At 43.6% G+C, this 20,970-nt stretch overlaps 1 protein-coding gene across 5 annotated transcripts in view; it reads right to left on the bottom strand.

The window, feature by feature from the left end:
- Window positions 1-20,970, bottom strand: part of LOC136711845 (5'-AMP-activated protein kinase subunit gamma-2) — a 119,208-nt gene that overhangs the window by 24,711 nt on the left and 73,527 nt on the right. For all 5 annotated transcript variants that reach the window (XR_010804783.1, XM_066688410.1, XM_066688399.1 and 2 more), the window contains 2 exons: window positions 17,894-18,111; window positions 6,160-6,211 (listed from right to left, as the gene is read on the bottom strand). Coding sequence is in view for 4 of the 5 variants with exons in the window: in XM_066688410.1 (XP_066544507.1) it covers window positions 6,160-6,211; window positions 17,894-18,111 (270 nt within the window). In the remaining variant the exon portion in view is untranslated. The remainder of the gene's footprint in view (window positions 1-6,159; window positions 6,212-17,893; window positions 18,112-20,970) is intronic.

Genomic DNA, 20,970 nt, shown 5'->3' with positions numbered 1-20,970 from the left:
TGTCTCTCAGTCTGGACCTGTTGTAGTACCAGCCTCTAAAGATCCCAGCAGAGTGGGACATGCGACTGTGCTAGGCACGTGCTGAAGATGTAGTACAACACAGTGTGTTGCCAGACCGGGATCAAGAATATGCCGTAGAGCGTCGGGGGTCGGTCCTGGTTTCGAGAGCTGCTTCACATTTCTACTCTGGCCCTCAGAGACATTTTGCCACCAGAGTGGATCAGCTGCAGCAAAATCCAGTAATTTCTTAGATGAACACACTACTGCTAAAAGCTTTGAAAATCAACAGTCAGGATTTCCGCCCCACCCCCCATACACTCAATCGCTAAAGCCTATGTGGAGGACATAAAAGCCTCACCCCTTATGCAGTCTTATCTTGCATAAAACCGTTTGGTTTCAGAAGGAATTTTTTTTTGCAGAGGATAAATCAGGAGGCATTACATTGAAACAGCTTATATTGAAGCCAATCTGCAAAAACGACTGGATGTGGAATGTGCCAATTTATTACGTAATAGTGGCTAAACCCCGCCTTCGCAGAAGATCAACGCCTGCTTCTACATTACTGCCTGCTTAGCCCCGCCCACCGATTCACACATATAGTAGGTAAAAAACGAGAGGCAAACGCAGTTCTATGCAGAAACCAAATGATAAAGATGTCTCCGAAGACAACTGACAAGTTTTTTTACTTTAATGAAAATGATGGATGATGAATATAAGAACGACAGCTTGACAAACGATGGTACATTCATTTATACTTCGTTTACATGAAGCAGCGCGATTTATCCTGTCAGATATAACTATTAACGCCTAGTATTTAAACTTTATATGCAACAACCAATGAAATATAAAACGTGTAATAGGTGCAGGTTCATTGTCTTCTGATTCGGGATCAGACTCTGGATCAAACATGTTTGGCTGAATTTCACCGGCTGCCATTTCTCAACATCGGAAATTTTCAAAACAATTCCACACGTGTAGTGACGGGGGAGTTGAATTTTTTTAAATATGCTAAACTGTTAGCCAATCACACCAGTGGGCATTTACTTCCGATTCTACAGTCCGCCATGCCTATTCAAACGGTGTGTTCTGATGAGGGGGATCAAAACAGGACAGAAAATAGCCGATTACTTCTAAATGATGTTGTTTGATGTAAAAATCTTGATAACATTATAAGTGGACCTCAGAGAACAGTACAAAATAAAAGGAAGTTCATGACCCCTTTAAGACAGCAGCTGCAGTGAACCAGTTAACAAACACTTTATATCTGCACCTCTCACTCATCCCCCCCCTCCTCCAGTCTCTTAAACCGAGGGTTTACAGTATAGCCTTTTAAAAGCACTAATCTAAATAAATGTGCCGAATGTAAAAACCTTTAAAAGTAAACCTATCATCTTTGCATTCGTGGAAGACCAAGAGGTACTTTACAAAGCTTTGGCAGTTCGCAGAAACATTACCACCAAGTGTGAAATTAAAAACCAACTCAATTAAGATGATTTATAGTGGCTGAATGAAGGTTTAATAAAACTTTCCAAAATAAACCTAAAATAGCGACAATATATCAAGCATGGAAGATCTTTATTAAACAAGTCAAATCTTCGATGGCACGCTGAGATTAAGTCGTTTGTTAAATTTGCACTCCCAGTGAAAAACTGAAAAAATAAAATGCATATCAGGGCCTGCATTGTGCAAGGTTACAGCTACAGTACACAGGCTCAGAATAGTCTGAGTGCTTTACAGAAAATGCTTTGACACGTAACAGCCCAAAGTGTAACAATATCAAATGCATAAAGCTTCTCCTGAATAACTTGTGTGTGTCACACAACCGGCATCTGCGAAAGCCAAAAGCTGCAATACTGCTCATTTGTGACCACACCGTCTGTGTAGAAATGTTTTTCCTGTAAGTGCTTGAAATCCCCACACCCTGTAATTAGCACCAATCACAAGAAATGACTCAATTATCCCACCTCCCTGGTGGATGATCATCAAGATAAGCCAAGAGTTTGTTCCTTCAACACACTCTTGCAAATAAAAATGGTTAACAAGAAAACATTAGTTTCTGACGAGTGGATGATACAAAACTAAAAGCAGCACAAAGCTGCAAGTCAGGTCTTTTGTTGTGGATGCAGGAAATGGCTGCAGATTTTCCGGCTATATGTGAAAAGTCAAGCTTGTTCATAAACACACACCAGTAGCCTGCCTTGTTTGTATTACTGCTCAGCACAAACGGCTCAATGCCTTTTTTCTTCTCTATTTAAAGGCCACGCAAGGCCACAGCCACTGGACATTTCCCCATTGAGATGCCGGTTTAAGGACAGTTCACGTCTGTGTTCTAGACTTGCTGCAGTCTAGTGGGTGTCAACCAGGACTACAGCGGTGCCTGGGGACAGTGCAGGAAGGGGCTTTATGAAGAATGACGGTTTAAAAAAGGAAACCCCAAAACAGATGAGGTGGAGTACACTAGTGCCTGGATTATAGCTCAGTGTTCACTCCAAGATAAGGAGATCATATTTTCCTTCAGATTCACCCACTTGAAAGCCCCATTACTCAAGTAATTTAAACTCACAATAAATAAATTTAACAATCTATATAGATGGATGCATTGAGTGGAACAAATTCTAAATCCTGAGAATACAGATCTGCAAGACTCCACTCGGCATTTCGTCACTCAATGCATTGTCAATGATGAAACGTTCATTGCTAAGTTATATCTCATGGTTATATACACTTCAGTTCTTTCAAAGGCAGCGAGAAGAGAAATAAAAATCCGGAAAATATTCTAGGTGAACAGAATACATCCGAGTAAATCTAGTTCAAGAACAAAACCAATGGCAGTAACCGTAAAGAAGAGATCATTAACTTTGCCAATTCTGTCCCACCGTTCCCCAACATGCTATACAGTATGGCTTTCTGTGCAGATCAACATGGATTTGGCACTGATGTGGCTGTGTACATGCATTTCTCATATTTAGGCACTTCTGTGTGTGCATTTTATTAAAAGCTGGAGTAATCTGCCATCGCAATAAAGGCTTAAAGTAGAAGCAAAAACATTCAGAGTTTTGCTTTTTTGTATCCCAATGGAATTGGATCTCAAGGAGGTTCTCAAAACTAGAACAGCCTGGAGCATTAGGATGAGTCAGACATGGAGATGAAGTACACACAAGTATTTGGACCGATATACCGGCACCACCCTGTTTGAAACAACACTTCCCAATTACCGGCCCTGGACCGGATTATAAAATTATACAATACAATCTAATCCATTCAATATTGAGAACTTCCACACTGGACAACACGAGAGAAAATTCTTGTGTGGATCCTGGCAGGTTATCACAGCAATACAAAAACAGACAACAGCGACTGCCATCTTACTTCAACAAGAACAGGAGGGGAAGGCAAATAAACTGCCGACATGACTCATAAAAAAAAAAAAAAAAAAAAAAACATACATCTTCATTCGCCTATAAAGGGTTCGAGAGATTTCGCAAGGCTCCAAGATGACCGTGTGTGCAACTTTGTGTGTTCAGATGCGGCACAACGTCCGACACGTCTAGGTTCGCTTTTCCCCATGACAGCGCGTCGCAGCTGAATCCACTCTTCCTGCCAACAGGTAACCTAGGCGATGCGCTGTCAGACCAGCCTGTCAGCCGCAGCTCAGTGTCAGCACTTGAGCTTCCCGTTTGTGAGGAGGCAAATGAGGAGGTGCAGACAAGGAGAACTGAAAAGCATGCTTTCCGAGGAATGGGGACTGTGGTTTTCACAAAATGCAGCCACAAGTCCCGATTTCAGCCATCATCTCTCTAAATGTAGAGTTTATGTAATCGTTAAAGAATGTGAATGATACATTTCAATACAAACCATTTGAAATAGGTTTAAGCACGACGCGAGAGTGAATACAAACTCATGAAACAGAGTAATGCACACTGTAAGCGAAACTAGCGGCTCAGATGAAAAGAGCAGACGCATCAATAAAGTCTTTATTCCTATTTGCAATGGACCAGTCCCAAACGAGGGCACAGCTCACAGCCGCCAGCCCAGCACTCCTTCATAAATGCACAAAAGCATACTGTACGTAAAAGTATATGTATTATGATCCCACTGCAGTGGGTAAAAAGTATTCAGACCCTTGCTGACATTGTTGTTTTAAACACTTTGAAGTAGGAATTAATGTTAAATGCATACATCATACTCCACACATTCAAAAGCAAAAACAAAAAGTAAACTGATCATTAATGAAATTGGGATATGATATGATTGCATTAGTACTCAAACCCTTTGATGTGGCAAAACTAAATTAATTCAGGTGCACAAAAATACCTTAACAAGCCATGGTTCTCTTTAAAAAGCAGGGTTTCCCACAGCTATGTTCAGTTAAAAATAAATGCCACCTGGGCAAATGGATTTTTTTTTCCCTAGTACATTAGTAGTAGTAGATTTGTGGTAGATTAATTGCACTACACATATTATACACTTAACAGTCTTTTCATTTACTTTGTCTCTGGAGCTGAACTCAAGCCCTTTAACTGGCCGTTGGTGTCCTTTTCTTCAATGTTACCCACACTTTCTTTGTAATTAATTTATTCTCCAGAAAAGAAGCAATGGTAGAGGATTCCTTCCTGCACGGAAGTGTCTCTCTGCTCAGTCCACCCATGTCTCTTTCCCAGGATTAAGGAATAAACCCAGGGTTTGTACACCAGTGTGCAGTGTTGTGCCTTCAGGCTCGAGCCGATGTGCCACAGCATTTGAAAAGAATCATACAAGAAAAACAAAATAATGAAATAAACAAAATCCTCATTTATCATTAAACAACTTGCTGCAAGGATCACATGGGTCTCTGTGCTTCGTGACAAGCTCTGGGTTCTGACTGACAGTGAAGTTTCATTTTCAAGTTCACTGGCCAACACTCACTGAAAACACAACCACACACCCTCTTAGTACAGTGAAGTCAACTGCAGGGGATCTTTTTACTAATACTGAACCCGAGTCAAGACTCATAGCTGGTGTGCTACCAAGTGCTGTAGTGGAAAGAAGCCAGTGGAACGTGTGGCTATTAAAGGCTTTTAGTGTCAAGAGAATATAAATATACATGCTGTTGTCAGTGTTAAAATGTAGCTGTGAAACCATCTGCTCTAGCAGGCAACAATTCCTATTGAATAGGACTTACAATCCAAGACTAAGACAAGAGTATATGCTGTCCTGTCATTCACACATTTAAACCTCTCAGCTTGACCCTCTGCCAGCTGACATGAAGTTACCATAAATGAGACAAAATCAACACAACCACCCCATAATACTCCAGCTCGAGTGCATCTGTACACAATCAAATGCATCATATGGAGACCAGGTTTGCGCACACCTGCGGTCGCGTCCGTGTTGCGCAGATGTCCGCAGATCTGCGCAGTCCCACCGCTGCCATTGGCGCAGCGGCGCAGACCCGCACACGACAGCGCTGCAATACGCGCCCTGACGTAGCGCGACATCCCCGGAGGACCGCAGGAGGAATCCCAGCCCCGCGGCTCCCATTAACCCCCCACTGATCCGGGAAAACGATTCAGACACGTCCCTAAACTGAGGTCGGAGAGAAACTGCTTTCACTGAATTACATCACGGGTACTTAAAATAAATAAAAAGAAATGCAAGTTCCACAGTGCAACTCAACAACAAGTTGGCTAGTGTCCCCCGGGACACGCATTGAAGATGCAGTTTTATAAATACTCCAGTATTTACACGGTTATCATTTTAACGTCAATTATCGCAGTGCAGCGACATCAAACAGCACTACATACGTGCACATGAGCGGAGTCGTGCCTGTATACCCACATGCAGCAGAAATGGAAACGCACAGCGAGGGGCTGCAGTGCCTTCGTCGTCGTGCCTGGTTTTCGTGTCAGCGGATGCACTGCACTGCGCCGGCAGACGAATCCGTGCCTACAGGAGCGCCGCTGCCGATGCAGCTACAACACGCCAGTGCAATGTGTTGCATATAAAAGACGCAGATCAGCCCCGCAAGTCTGTCTAATGGTTTAAAAATAAACTATTGCTTTAATTCCCAAAGCAGCAGCAGCAGCAAAACACAGACGTGAGCACCGACTCATTAATCACTGCACAAGCGCACAGACACGAAGCCGCCGCCAGCATAGTGAACGAGAAAGCCGCACTTACCTTCATCCTCTAAGTCAAGTTTCTCCAGCATTCCTTCAGCGGACCCGTGGACCTGTGGGCGAGAGGCAGGGGGACACGGTCAGCACTCTCCCTCTCTCGGCTCCGCACCCGCCGGCTGCGCTGCGCACAGGGAGCCGAGCTGCAGGCCGTCAGACACGGCCGTGGGGAGGCGCGGCGCTGGGTCGGGTCGGGTCTGACTCGGGTGTCCCGTCCCTTCAAGCCGCCGTGCTGCTCTGCGCGGTCAGCTGAACTGCTGGGGAGACAGCGACTCACAGCGCCCTTTTAAAAACACAGTCCCGCCCCTGCGCGCACACGCACCGGCCCGCAGCGAGGCAGCGCAGTCTCTCAGCGTCTCTCAGCACCGCTGCGCTGCCGGGAATGCGTCCCCCGATCCGCGCCGTCACCGCACGGCAGATATGCGCAGACGGACCCCCCCACGCAGGTGAAAGTGGCACATTCCGCTTTGCTGCAGTCATAATGGACAATGCCCGGGCCGGCCCAGGGCACCCTTATCGGCAGGGTGAAAAGGGGGCATGTTTTCAAATTAACTGTGGCGCATTTTGCATCTGAGCAAGAAAAGGCACCCGATTGTTCACTGGTTTGGTTTTGGCATTGCTGGCTCCTAGATTCACACTTCATCTCAGTGCACTCACATGCATAGAAATTATGGCTGTACTAATAGTAATACTGAATAATCAGCTCGGTTAAACACAAGTCAACGCGCTGCTCCCTTCGCCATATTAGGAAATCCCCCGCGCCCTGTGGTTGCATAGCAGCAGGCATCCCAGGGTTTCCCAGCCTCCCACAACACACGTCATAATAACAATGATACATTATTTGTATTTGTTTGTATTCTTTTATGTGTTCAGATTAGGACTTAATCTTATGTAGGCTTAAACATATATTCATTCAGAATAGGGTGCTACTCAGACCTTTAATGTACAGTTCAGGTTATTCTGCACCAGTATAATTACCCTGTGGTGTCAGAAAAAAGCTTTTCAATTGGAGACTCAAATGCCTGGGAACCCTTGGGTTTTGCTCTCCCAGTGCAACGGAGCAAAAATAACAGCCTGCTAAAAATGTCAATGAACAAACTCATCACAACCACACACAGTGCCTGTCCATATGGGCATCACAGCTGACTTCTCTCCGCTGTCAGTCCTTAACACCATAGTGTGGTGTACTTCGAGATTTCATAAGCATGACTGGCAGGAGACTGTTATTGTCACTCACTGTCCCCATCACTGTCCTGGGGCATCAGCATCCACACAGACCACAGGGTGATGCCCCCTGCTGGTCTCACCAACACCTCTTCCTGCAGCAAGCTTAGTTTTCCCAGGAGGTCTCCCATCCAATACTGTCCAGGCCCAGACCTGCTGAGCTTCAGTGGAGTGCTAGTGTTGAGAGTTGATGGTATGGCTACTGAAATCCAATCGGAAATGTGTGGCATGACTTCATATCCAATTCTGATATTTCACTTTTGTATTTTACAAAGTATCAAAAAGTACAATATATATTTTTTACAGAATGAGGTTGCAAGAACCTTTATAGTTTACATATTATATACAATAAACTGAGAAGTGCAAAATAAGACTAGGAGAAGAGTAAGAATATATAAGTACAAAAAAAAAAAAAAGGGCGGGGCAGGATGCCTCCAGTTAAGCAAAACGAGACGCCTTGCAAGCAGTGTGGAAAAGGCCAGCGTGTCAGCTTGAGTTTTGAGTTTTAGGAATATCATTGGGTTTTACTCCAAAGAGTGCCTTAAGGGGAGAGGGGTCGAGTTTAAATCCTATAATATGGGAGAGTGAAGTAAAAACAGAGGACCAGTATGAAACCAGCTTTTGGACATGTCCAGTACGTATGAATAAGAGTGGCAAGGGCAGAGTGGCATTTATCACAAGTTGGGTCCAAATCCGGATATAGTTTTGATAATTTTACTTTTGATAGGTGGATCCGATGTAGGATTTTGAATTGTATCAAACCATGTCTCACACATATAGATGAGGAATGTACCCGAGATAGCAACTGGGAATCCATTCTATCCGATATTTCCGTTTCAAAATCTTGTTCCCAAAGAGTTTTTAGGGTTGCAAGTGAGTGGCAATTAAGTGAAGATATAAGATTGTAAATTATTGATATTAAGCCTTTGCAACTTGGGTTTAACTCCAAAATAGAGTCTATAGGAGATTTCAAGGGTAATGATGGAAAAAGGGCAATTTTTTACGTGCAAAATCTCAGACTTGTAGGTAGTGTGTGCGTGGCAAGTTATATTTTTGGGATAGGATGTCAAATGAGGCGAAAGTATTGTCGATATAAAAATCTGCAATGGTTCCAATACCTCCCTCCAGCCATGTGCAAAAGGCGGAAATAGATGATTTGCCTGAATGGGACTGCATAGAGAGAGCGATTGTAAACCAAAGTGTAATCTAAATTGTTTCCAAATTTTAAGTGATTGAATGACTATAGGATTAGAACTGAAGCAATTGATAGAGAAAGGAATAGAGGAGCCAAGCAGAGCAGACAGAGAAGTGCGTTGACATGACATTGCCTCCATTTGTACCCATGCTGGATTGCCCTCTTTAGCCATGTGATGCCATAGCGACATACTACAAATATTGGCCAACCAATAGTAAAATGTAAAGTTTGTCAGTGCCAAACCACCCACCTGCTTAGGTCTTTGTAGAAAGGCTTTACGAATCCGGGGTACCTTTTTGTCCCAAATAAAAGAGGAAATAATGTGGTCTACTGTTAGGAAAAAATGCTTGGGGATAAACATTGGAATGGATTGAAATAAATATAAAAATGTAGGTAGAGTATTCATTTTTACAGCGTTTATGCGACCAATCAGAGAGAGATGTAAACTAAACCAGCGTGTAAAATCCTGTGCTCTAGTAAAGGGTTAAAAATAGATTTGAAAAGATCCCCAAGAGATCGAGTGACCAAGATTCCCAAATATTTGAAAGTGTTTGAAGCGACCTTGAAGGGAACAGTAGTTAATAGGAACAAAATCACTTTTTAATGTTAATTTTAAAACCTGAATATGTACTGAATTCTTCCAGAATAGAGAGAATGTGCGGAGGGGAGGAGGTGGGATCGGAGACGTAGAGAAGCAGGTCATCAGCATAAAGAGAGATTCTCTGCTCCTGTACTACTGTATTGTAATAAGCTATATTATAGAGTAGACAGTAAAAGTATACATCAGTTATCTAAGGTAGATGTACTCTCGTAACAAATACAGTATGCACATATTTTGCTATTAAACCAGCTGACAAAGCTTTTAATCAACATTAAAATATAAAAGAGAACATTTTAACTATTAAGCAAAACCTGCCACAAGTCATAACGATTTTGAGGATATAGAAACATAGGAATAACAAATAGAGAATGGTTTCAATAAAGTAAATAATATAGATGAATAAACACCGATCAGCCATAACATTATGACCACTGACAGGTGAAGTGAATAACACTGATAATCTCGTTATCATGGCACCTGTCAGTGGGTGGGATATATTAGGCAGCAAGTGAACATTTTGTCCTCAAAGTTGATGTGTTAGAAGCAGGAAAAATGGGCAAGTGTAAGGATCTGAGCGACTTTGACAAGGGCCAAATTGTGATGGCTAAACGACTGGGTCACAGCATCTCCAAAACTGCAGCTCTTGTGGGGTGTTCCCGGTCTGCAGTGGTCAGTACCTATCAAAAGTGGTCCAAGGAAGGAAAAGCGGTGAACCGGCGACAGGGTCATGGGCGGCCAAGGCTCATTGATGCACGAGGGGAGCGAAGGCTGGCCCGTGTGGTCCGATCCAACAGACGCGCTACTGTAGTTCAAACTGCTGAAAAAGTGAATGCTGGTTCTGATAGAAAGGTGTCAGAACACACAGTGCATCGCAGTTTGTTGCGTATGGGGCTGCGTAGCCACAGACCAGTCAGGGTGCCGATGCTGACCCCTGTCCACTGCCGAAAGTGCCTACAATGGGCACGTGAGCATCAGAACTGGACCACGGAGCAATGGAAGAAGGTGGCCTGGTCTGATGAATCACCAGTTCAAGGTGTTGACTTGGCCTCCAAATTCCCCAGATCTCAATCCAATCGAGCATCTGTGGGATGTGCTGGACAAACAAGTCTGATCCATGGAGGCCCCACCTCACAACTTACAGGACTTAAAGGATCTGCTGCTGATGTCTTGGTGCCAGATACCACAGCACACCTTCAGAGGTCTAGTGGAGTCCATGCCTCGACGGGTCAGGGCTGTTTTAGGACCTACACAATATTAGGCAGGTGGTCATAATGCTATGGCTGATCGTACATCAAATAAACGAAATATCAATGTATTGTGGTGGCTTTTCAGGAGAAAGCGAAATTACTTCTACAAAATGAAATAAAGTAAAAAAAAAAATATCTAGTGCAGTTCGTATAGTCAAGGTCAGCTGCATTGCGAGACAATGAGAGTTAAAAGAAACAAAAGTGTATATACATATGTATATTAGAAATACACACACATATATGAATAAAAAAAATGTTTTAAAAGGGGTCGTGCTTCATCACCACCTTGTAGCTGTCATACATTAATTATTCATCACTGTCCACGGCAATAACGCAACAGTGAAAATATGTAATGTTGAGAGGAAGACGCCTCTCCCTCCCTTGGTCACAAATGTATGTATACGCATATACATACACATATGGAAATATTGTACCTGGCAAATTTCAATGCATCCTGCGAAGCTTTCTCAAGGTTTATTCAGTGTCCTTGTAGAAGGCAGAAGCATCCTGAGGGGTGTTAAAAATCTTGTGATCTCCGTTGAAAGTGACACGCAGGTGAGCTGGGTGGAGAAGGCCATATTTAATTCCAGCTTCACAAAGTTGGGTTTTCACGTTCTTGTATTCCCCACGGTGTTGTGCCAAATCAACACTGAGGTCAGGGTAGATGAACATCTTGCTTCCACGAAAGTAGAGTTGATCCTTTTCTCTTGCCAGGCGCATAATATGCTCCTTTCATTTTGTAGTGGTGTAGCCGTAAAATGATTGGTCCTGGGGGCTCGCCATGTTGTGGCCTTGGTGCCAAAGATCAATGAGCCCGTTCCACTACCGGTGTCGAATCGAAGCTCTCCTTGTCGAAAATCTCCAGAAGAAGTGCCTCGGTGAAGACAGTGGGATTTCCCTCCTCTGAGCCCTCAGATGATGATCCAAATTTCTGTCTCCTACTGCGATTCTCTAAATCATCCACCTTACTCATCAGCTTTGCATTGTGGGTTTCCAGCTGGGTGCAGCGTTTTTCGAGGGCCCCAATTCTATCTCGTAGCCTCTGATTGAAGGAGGCAACTGTCACTTGTAGAGCCGCTACTGAAGAACGGAGCTCTCTGCGGACACCAGCGAATTCGGCAAGTATGGTGGTTTGTAGATTTGCTATTGCGCTGGAGGGAGAGTCAGGGCTAGAATCCGCCATGTTTTCCACAGTAGCAGAACTAGAAGCGATCAGCAAGGCATCAGATTCTATTTTGGTCTTATTGCGTTTGCTTTGAGGTTTTGACATCTCTATCGCATAAAGGAGCACTTGACAAACAATAAAACTTGTGCTATTTGTTCCTTTAAATATGTATTTTAAGGTTAATATGTAAATAACGTGGGAGCTGCTCTCAGTCACGTCTCACTCCATTGCAGGCTTCCCGCTCTTCCCCATAATGTCACTTTTGTATTTTTAATATATATTTTTCACAATAAAACAGTGTGGAGGATGGTGTGTAGATACATGGGAAACAATCCTCGTTTAAATAAGCCACTGACACAGCAAAATGTGAAAAAAGAGAGTTCAAGGCGGTGTAGACTATATTGTGCGGCTTTTAACCGGGGAGAGACTGATGCAGACGCTGTGTAGATCTTGTAGGAATCTAATAAATGTAAAGTAAAGTAAACTCATGAGTTTGTGTGTTCGTCAATGCACAACACATGGCATGCTACAGATCACTCCGACTCATGTTAAACCTCTTATATACCTCTTTAAGACTGACAGGTTAAGTCTCTACTCGACTGCATGTCCAATACATCACTTCAAAGTCAATCCTGGGGAAACTAAACTGCTTCCAGTGGGTTAAGATGAGCCTCACCTCCACACTTCCATTTCACTGTCTCTCCCCAGGTTCATGGCAGCACAGATTGCCGCACTCCAGAGAACTGATTTTGATGCTCCTGAGCTCAAATATGGAAACCAAACTACGGACTTGTGGAATTAGGAGCATGTTTTAAGAAGACATTCCTACAGATAAGAAAGAAGCACTGCGCTGGTGAAATGTTATTGCCAGTTTGATTGAAAATAAACAGAAAGGGAAGGTTTCCTGCCAGACTGATCTGCGAGAGTGAAGCTGGCAGTAGCACCACTGAGCACCAGACACTGGGGAGAGGGGGAAAAACAAAACAGGATTGAGTAAATGACAGTGAAACATGCTTTTCCCCATCCTATTCCTCGCCTTGTTTACTGTGCTTAATTACAGCACTCAGAACGAGATCAAACAGTGTAATTACCAGGACTTTGGGAGATGAGTTTGGGTGCTGGGGCTAAAAGGCTTATTGGCAGAAGCAGCTCTGTTCCACAGGTCAATAAATTAATTGTTTTCATCATGAGAAATAATAACACTTTTTATAAAACAAAAGTTTTCACATATATCCCTTAAATACAGAAGGAATAGCAATGGTTGGCCAATTTTAATTTCCAAAGGGGGTTCTTCCTTAACCTAATGCCAGTCTGCTTGAAACCCTTACCCACAATGCAATACAGGTCCTATGTTATTCTTTGCAGGCGCAGAACTTGGATCCCGTTTATAATAATAATTACTAAAAAAACATAAATTCTCAGAGGGATTGAGACTGGTCACTCGGTGTAACCATCACAGTGCTGAGACGATTGCACCTCCCCTTGGCCTGCCTTTCTCATCCACACTCAGGCCCGCATTAAACCATATTGGGCCCGGGGCTCGAGTCCCTGTAAGCCCCTGCATTAAGTAGAGCCTGCTCACACTCTCTCTTTAAAGTCTGTGGCATAGGGGACACGCACATGCACAATGCCCTGTCATCGCCATGTTGATCTGCACCGCGCTCGTCTGCATACACTGGAGGGTAATCCATCACCGCTTCGTGGGGGGGGAAGGCAGTGCTGCAGAAGCTCACCCTTGTCAGAAAATACAAGTCACTGAGTGCTGCTCCTACACTTGATTATCAGTATCCCTGGAACGCTGCCAGGCCCGGCCGGCCCAAGAGCAAAAGCTCTCGATCAAGGGAAACTACATACAGCTGTGAATCCGATCCCAGTGAGAGTTTACCCATAGACTGACAGCAGAGGTCCCCTGTCAACAGCTCGCCACATTGTTTAGTGGCTGAAATCTGTCGGATTAAGGAATGGGTGCATTTTTTTCATTTCAGGAGAAAAGCCACAAATTCTGCAGCGGTGAAAATGGATTTAAAAATATCTGCTGGGCATGTGATGAATCTAAAGCAATATAAAGGCTGGGTTATCTATTAAAATGAATTGCAGTTTGAGGTGCAGATTCTCAGGGCAAGAGAGATGAGGGGAAATATTGGTGCTTTATAAGGAGGAAACACGTACACGAGAGCTGAGAGATTCTCTTCAGCTAATTATTTTGGTCTGATTGTACATATTAGGCATTATATATTTTTTTTGTTCTTTTGTTGGTGCTGCTTTATTTATTTATTTGATCTGAAAACCATAAAAAATCACAATCCTAACAATACGCACATAAAAGTACTATAAGTAATTTCCATATCATGTATAATTCATAATGTTGCTGATGCAGATTATTTTGCCTGCTTTCTTGGCATCCTCTACTTCATTATTAATAAAGATGATAGGCATATATAAAAAAACAGGAGGCTATCGTGAATGTTTAAATCCACAGAGCTTTCCTTTCCGTAATCCTTCAGGAATGTTCCCCTCTCTCTTTGATAGCTGCTTAAAATTCTTGGCCCGTGTCTGTGATGAAAAACACAACATGGCTATCTTGAAGAAAACAGAACATGCTGCACAAATCTCAGGAAATCTCAGGTGATGATGTCTTGGTGAGTCGAGTTTTTGTCCTCCTCCTTTAATCTTAGCAATGCTTTACTGCCGTTGAGCAGCTAATGAAACGTACAGTGTGCACATCAGCCGGGCAGGATGGTTTCTCCCAGGATAAGAAGGCTCGTTAAATACAACGCAGTGCTTCCAAGACTCTGTGAAGAGACGCATTGAGAGCAGCATGTCTACAGGGAATATAGTGAGTCTCCCCACTGTTCTTTTAATAGGCATTCCCATTCGTTCTTGCGGACCCATTCAAAAACCCTGGAAACCAAAATCGCTGCTTCCTTAGAGAACAGTTTGTTGCCATCAACTCGATTGACACAGTTTGTGCTGTCAGTGACTGCAGAGTAACGCTGAGGACTTCCCTTTGTATGTGATTATGTTTTTGTAAGATGCCCGTTCCACACAATTTAATAATCAAAGCAACAACAACAATAAAAGGTTCCCTCAATCAATGCATGTTGTGATTTTGGTTTTTAAAGCAAAGCATTGTAAATGGAAATGCTGTGAGTAATTGGCATTTGAAAATACACAGCAAATTCTAATGGATTCTCCTACCGTTTGACAAATGCAGGGGGAATGTATCCATTATATAAGTATGCCACAGTAAAACCACAGTAAAGAGCAGTGAAATCACAGTAAAACATGAAGAGGTATCATACAGCATAATACAACAATACAAGAAAATCATGGAAGAGCAATGGGATAGTTGAGAATAAGCACAGGAACCCTGAAAAAACATGCACATTGACTGCGGGAAATTTTCATAAAGGTTTGTACGCACAACATAAATCCACGGTCTAATAGACGATTGGCTGAGGAATTATGCTATACTTCTATTGTACAGGGAGCACAGAAACCAAACTGAGCACCGAGATCCAAGAATCAGAGACTCTTTTAAAATAGTAACGAGACCAAAGCAAGTTCTTTATGTGGAGGAAAAAGACTAGAAGACAAAACAGCACATTGTGATGCTAACGTAAGCTATGCAAACTTAACAGAGCGAAGAGCTGAAACGCATGACAAGTGCTTCTGTAAATCACACAAAAAACTAAAAACCTGGAACCTGCCACCATAAGAGGGTGATTGTAGAGTCTGATTGCAGACCACAGGGTGCTCCACAGAGATGTCCAGACTTGCTTCTGATGGGAGAAAGATACAAGCACTTGTCCAATGGAAAAAGCTCCAAAGCTCTGGGGTGTGAGGCACAGACTGCAGCTCCCAGGGGTCTTGAACGCCTTCCTGAATTTGCTGAACTGAGCGTTGCCACCGCACAATCGCTTGCCACACGCAAACACTGAAAATAAAAGCAAAATTGCGCCCTATCTCCATCATGTCTATGTGTGACAAGTGACTGCTGTCAGGGATGGGATTCCCTCTGCGCTGGCGGCTGTCCATCACTCAGGTGTTTCACTTGGGCTGATCGCACACAGCTGCCAGCGCCGAGACGGATCACAACCAGCGCACTCACCTCAGCTGAGCTTCCCCTCTCTAATCCCCCTTTCTCTGCAGAGCGAGAGATCGTTCACAGCCTTATCCTGCCTTGGAAGCGTCCGTGAATCCTTCATATGATTTCAGCTTTATTTATTTTCTCCTTTGTTATCTTAGCCTTTAATTATATTTTGTTATTTTTAGGCACGTCAGTACACTCCTCTGTTTCTTTTGTGACTCAAAATTCCTGGATATTAAATAAAGTGCCGGTCTTTCCTCCCTCAAGTCAGCTCGCCCATCACAATATCACACATACAATCAGAGCCCTAAACCTCTGACTTTTCCACAGCACTTTCTGCAACTGGTTATTCTCTTCTCTTCTCATGTTTTCCCCCCTGCATCATAAATCTTAATGTCACCACACCAGTGGGTTTCCCGCAGTACACGAGGGGAGCTCTTCATTGAGGTAGCTGCTCCACCGCCAGTCTGATGACACAGTAACTCAGCCCATATCAGCACTTTTACCGGCCGGTAATTGGGTTTCCAACTAAAGAAGCGATTATGCGACCGAGCTGAGATACAGGGCGGGGGACTCCGCTGTGACTGACTGGAGTCATGGCAGCCTTCCAATACACAATCGATGACTGGTGACAAGCAAGAAGAATATTTGTGTTTTGAATGTTGAAAGCTTCGCTTCAAATCCTTAAAATAACCTAAATATCAGTGTCATGCATCAGTGTAATAGACAGGGGAGTCAGTCATAATCTACATCTCTCTACATCTCGGCCACAATCAAATCTTAGTCCGACTGGATTTGATCACTGTATCATTGCTCCGTTCCCATGACAGCTTTCCCAACTCTTGTTGTTCGAATGTCTTGCAGGTGAAGACCAGAGCCCCAGTGGACACTGAATCTTTTGTATTGTTATTGTGACAAACGTACAGTTTATCTTCTCACACAAAATGGAGGCAAATGCCAAAATTGAAGACGTTGCATTAAAATGGCTGGCATTTAAAAAGGTATCTAAAATACCTGCTGGAAAATGTATGAAATTCAGTTTATTGTTTAGTGAGGATCCTCACGACTCCGACCATTAACTAGCTGCCTGCAGGAGGGGAAACCACAGGGCCTCGGGCCTCCTTCGAGTTTGGTTTCTCCTGTGTTTTTCCATTTCTCTCGGTTCCATGCCTGGTGTTTATACGGATTTCTATGGTTATCATGCCTGGATTGTAAATGTCCGTCTTCATCTTTAAAGCCGTGACCACACTCTGTGGGACTTGCCATGAAGCATGAAATAAAAAAATAAAATGTGGATCTGAAATGCCCGGTCTGTCTGTCACAGCAGCAGACTTCATAAAGTTGGACGTCTCTATTAAAGCTGCTGAAAGTAGGGGAAACTAGATTGGTGTCTAACATGCACCATTGAAATGTAAGTCTTCAATTACACTCGTAAAGAGCAATTTCATTCGCTGTCAGACAGTGTCTTGGCAGGGAATGCAGTCAGACTATTCAAGGGTTGCACATCTGACGTCCTTCTCATAGTGGCCAAATAGTGTGTGACTGAGGCCATCACTTACCCTAACTGATTTCCCTTCCAGGACTCGATATCAGAGGCTCTTTAGGTAAAACACATATCATATTGAAGCCTGGAGTGCAATAGAAAAACACAAGATTGTCCTGGCACTACTCCCTATGAAGTGCATCGTATATAATCACATTACCACCCAGAGCTTTCTCACTGCACTGTAACAGGAGACTGCAGTGGGTTTTGTGTGGTGATTTTGCAAAGAGTAGTGCAAGTGAAAACAAGAAACCTCTGTAGTTGTACAAAGAGCTTCATCTCAAAAACAAGGACAGCAACACAAACACTGTACATGGAGGGACAGTGAATATTCTGTATTTTTTCTTTACAACCTTTTTATTAAAGGCAGCACATGGGGCACAAATAATCCCATAGTGACTGGCCTTGGTAGATTACTAATCCCCGATTATTGACAAGAAGGTTGGTTGTCCTTTGATATATTCTTATTATTTATTAATCAGCAGACACCCTCAGGTCATCTCACAGATGTCACAGGAAACACTTTTCAAAAGCATTACAAATTAAATGAATGCAAAATACAATAAAATAAGCATGACAAAATACTCTACAAAGCACAAAACACTACACAGAGGGGCAGGCGCGAGTGTCAATATGAGAAAAGCCGTTACGCATAAAAGGCTGTGAAACTCACCGGCCGTGAGGTAGCGATGGGGATGGAGAAGGGGGTGGGCGGCTTGGATGACAGGGGTGCCGGGGGGAGGCTGAAGCGCTGGCCTGTGTCCGGTGGTGAGGAGAAGGAGCGCATGCGAGCCTCCAGACGCTCCGGCTCATTCCTGTAGGCCTCCAGGGGGAAGCAGGGCTGTTTGGTCACTTGAGTGGGGGTGGTGGGAGGCGAGGAGAGCCCCGAGGCTGGTGGAAGACATCAAAAGAAAGAGAAGAATAAAAATTAACAAAGCAAGCAAATGGTTGGGATTTATTTGCATGCGAACAGACTCACCCCACCACAGTACACTTCTTGAACATTCAAAATCAGCAGCGAATACCGGGAAAACAATGTATTAACCTAACCACTAAACCGTAGTTAGAAGCTCTATTCTGCATTGTGAGATCGCAGGCCGCAAAGTTCTCTCCACTAATGTAGCGCACCAATTAGACCACTATCATATTATTACTCCATCAACAGGCAGACCTCCAATCCAGAAGCTGAAGTCACACCCAAACCACAGCTAGCATCTCAGTTCACCAAGTAGAAACACATCTCTGTCCTTACTTGGGCTTCTAACCCCAGTGATACCAGCCCAGAGCACAACGTAACCCACATTTATTCTCTAAACTTAACTCTATTGCACAATGGAGCTGAATTATCAAAACATTCCTCCACAAATGAGCTACAGACCATACAGTAACTCAGACCATTTCCACCTTTATCTGGTACCTAATTAAACCTCATCCGGCACTGACGCTCTTCTTGACCACATCAAGACGTTCACCTTCACAAAAATGACACATTTGTGGTCCAATTCATAAGTAGTAGACAATGGCTGTGGACCAATAAAATGGAATGCAATGGGGCACAGATGTGTAATTTGCTTGTGATTGTGAAGTTTGGATTTGGTCTGGGCCTATGCGACCTTCCTTTAGGAGTCACCTGACAGGTCCACTGTTCCCAGAAGCCCCTTCTCAAGACATTCAATTATACTTGCACGCCTGCCTGGCGATGCTCTCAGTGAGGTACGAGTGGTTTACATTCACTGCATATCATGCAAACTCGTTTGTCTTATGTCACATTTTTGCGTCTTCATTCTGCGATGATCGTGCCCCGCTTTGCCTGTAATGGGTTTGATATCACAGACAGGCGCGTCTATTCCTCGTCTCGCTTGCTGTGAACATCACGTTTCAGGCCTGTGTGTCTGAGATGATAGTATTTCACACTTGGGTAATCTCTCCACGGTGGGGTGTGGGGTGTGCGTATTCATGCAACGCCTCCCATGTCTCCCTGCAGAGGGAAGCAGTCTGTGGCGGGTGGAAGCAAGGTAAGCTTCTGCCGAGCTCCCTAGACGTCCATGTGGATAACTCTGCTTCTCACAGCACCCCCCCCCTCGCCCCAGCAGAGGCCACCCACTGAGCAGTGTAATTAATGTCAATCATTATTTTCTGTAAATATTGTCTTCCAGGGATGCAAATTCAGGGTTTACGGAGGCATGCCAGTGGAGAACTCCCATCGGTGGATGTAGTGCAGTGATTGGAGCCTGAGACGATAAGATCCTGTGCTCTCTCTCACACACACACACACACACACACACACACACACACACACACACACACACACACACACACACACACACACACACACACACACACACACACACACACACTCTCACTCGAGGAATTCGAATGAACTGAACCGGCTGTGTCCCGTTATGTACCTGCATCCCATACACAGGATAATGACCTGCCATCTCTTATACAATGCAGTATCTCTGGGAACACAATTCTCTCAAACACAAAATAACTACGAATTATAAAAATAACACCAAAACAAAGATTTATTCTTTTACAATCTTGAATGGGAGATGTTTAAATGCTTAAAGCATTGTGTGGGAACATTCTGAGTGATTCTAAAAGAAATATTTCAATGAGGTTAATAAATTAGGAAAACTAATTGAAGACAATGAACATGCATGTCTAATGAGCTGTTTGTGTGGACCAACAATCCACTCATATTTGAATGTGCTGTGTGCAGTGCTGTGTTTTTGTTCATAATAATAAAGTGTGCTGTTCTATATTATTAATAACATTAATCTCATTATTCACTAAAGGCCTGTGTACAAGTATTTTGCATTCTTCTGGCAGTTGCTTTAACTATTTTTAGATATATGGTTCGATTCCTCCCAATCGTGGAAGAAAGCAACAGGAGACGGAAGCAATGAGGCATCTCTCTATGGGTGTGTTAAAATCCTCACTGTTTACGCTGATGTTTATTTACTCTTGTGCATCGGGAATGTGAAACGATTCAAATGTACTTCAGCTGCCTCTGCAGGATACACAGTATGTAAATGAGACCAGAAAACATTGAGTTTCAGTTGTGCCGGGCAGCAATTTAAATGGGTATTGCCAAATCACAACAACGGATTTACACAGACAAGTACTTGACATTTTTGTCCGAATGGGGTTGCCGTACTACTCCGAGTCTGGCTCAGGCCTTGAGGGGAAAGTCAAGTCTGAAGTGCTTTGAACATTTCCACAATAATTATGTTTGAAAACATGGGATCAACACGCACTGATTCTAAATCTATACCAAGGTTAAATTGTTTATTTCCTTTTCTGTCTATGTGCACATGTCTAGTCCTGCTTTGTTTTATGTAGTCTGGTAATGACATTGTAACTGCGCCCCCTGAACCGTGTGCTAAGAGCAACCCGCATGGTAATGGCAGAGCTGGAAGAGCTACAAAGGTCATTAAAATAAAAATACAGCACGCCCACCTGGACAAACATGCCGAGGACTATTAACTTTGGTCACTTAAAGATTGGCACTGGGCAGGACTCAATCTGGAGTGAAAACACAGCCATGTATGACACTGTGCCAGCCAGGTGGGAGCTCTGGAGTCTTCCTGGGTGAGTGAATGAATGGTGAGAGATGCCTTTCCTGGCAGTTTTAATGGCAATGCAAACCCCCGGGTCTGGCTGGCCCCGACTCCGATGAATGTGTTTTGCACCGCAGGCTGGCGGACCCTGGTAACTGTGTCATTAAGCCTGTATTCCACACAA

Source organism: Amia ocellicauda, chromosome 2 (assembly GCF_036373705.1).
Source record: "Amia ocellicauda isolate fAmiCal2 chromosome 2, fAmiCal2.hap1, whole genome shotgun sequence".
Lineage (NCBI taxonomy): Eukaryota > Metazoa > Chordata > Actinopteri > Amiiformes > Amiidae > Amia > Amia ocellicauda.
The sequence above is the reverse complement of the archived record's forward strand: the minus strand, read 5'-3'. Positions and strand labels throughout refer to the sequence as shown.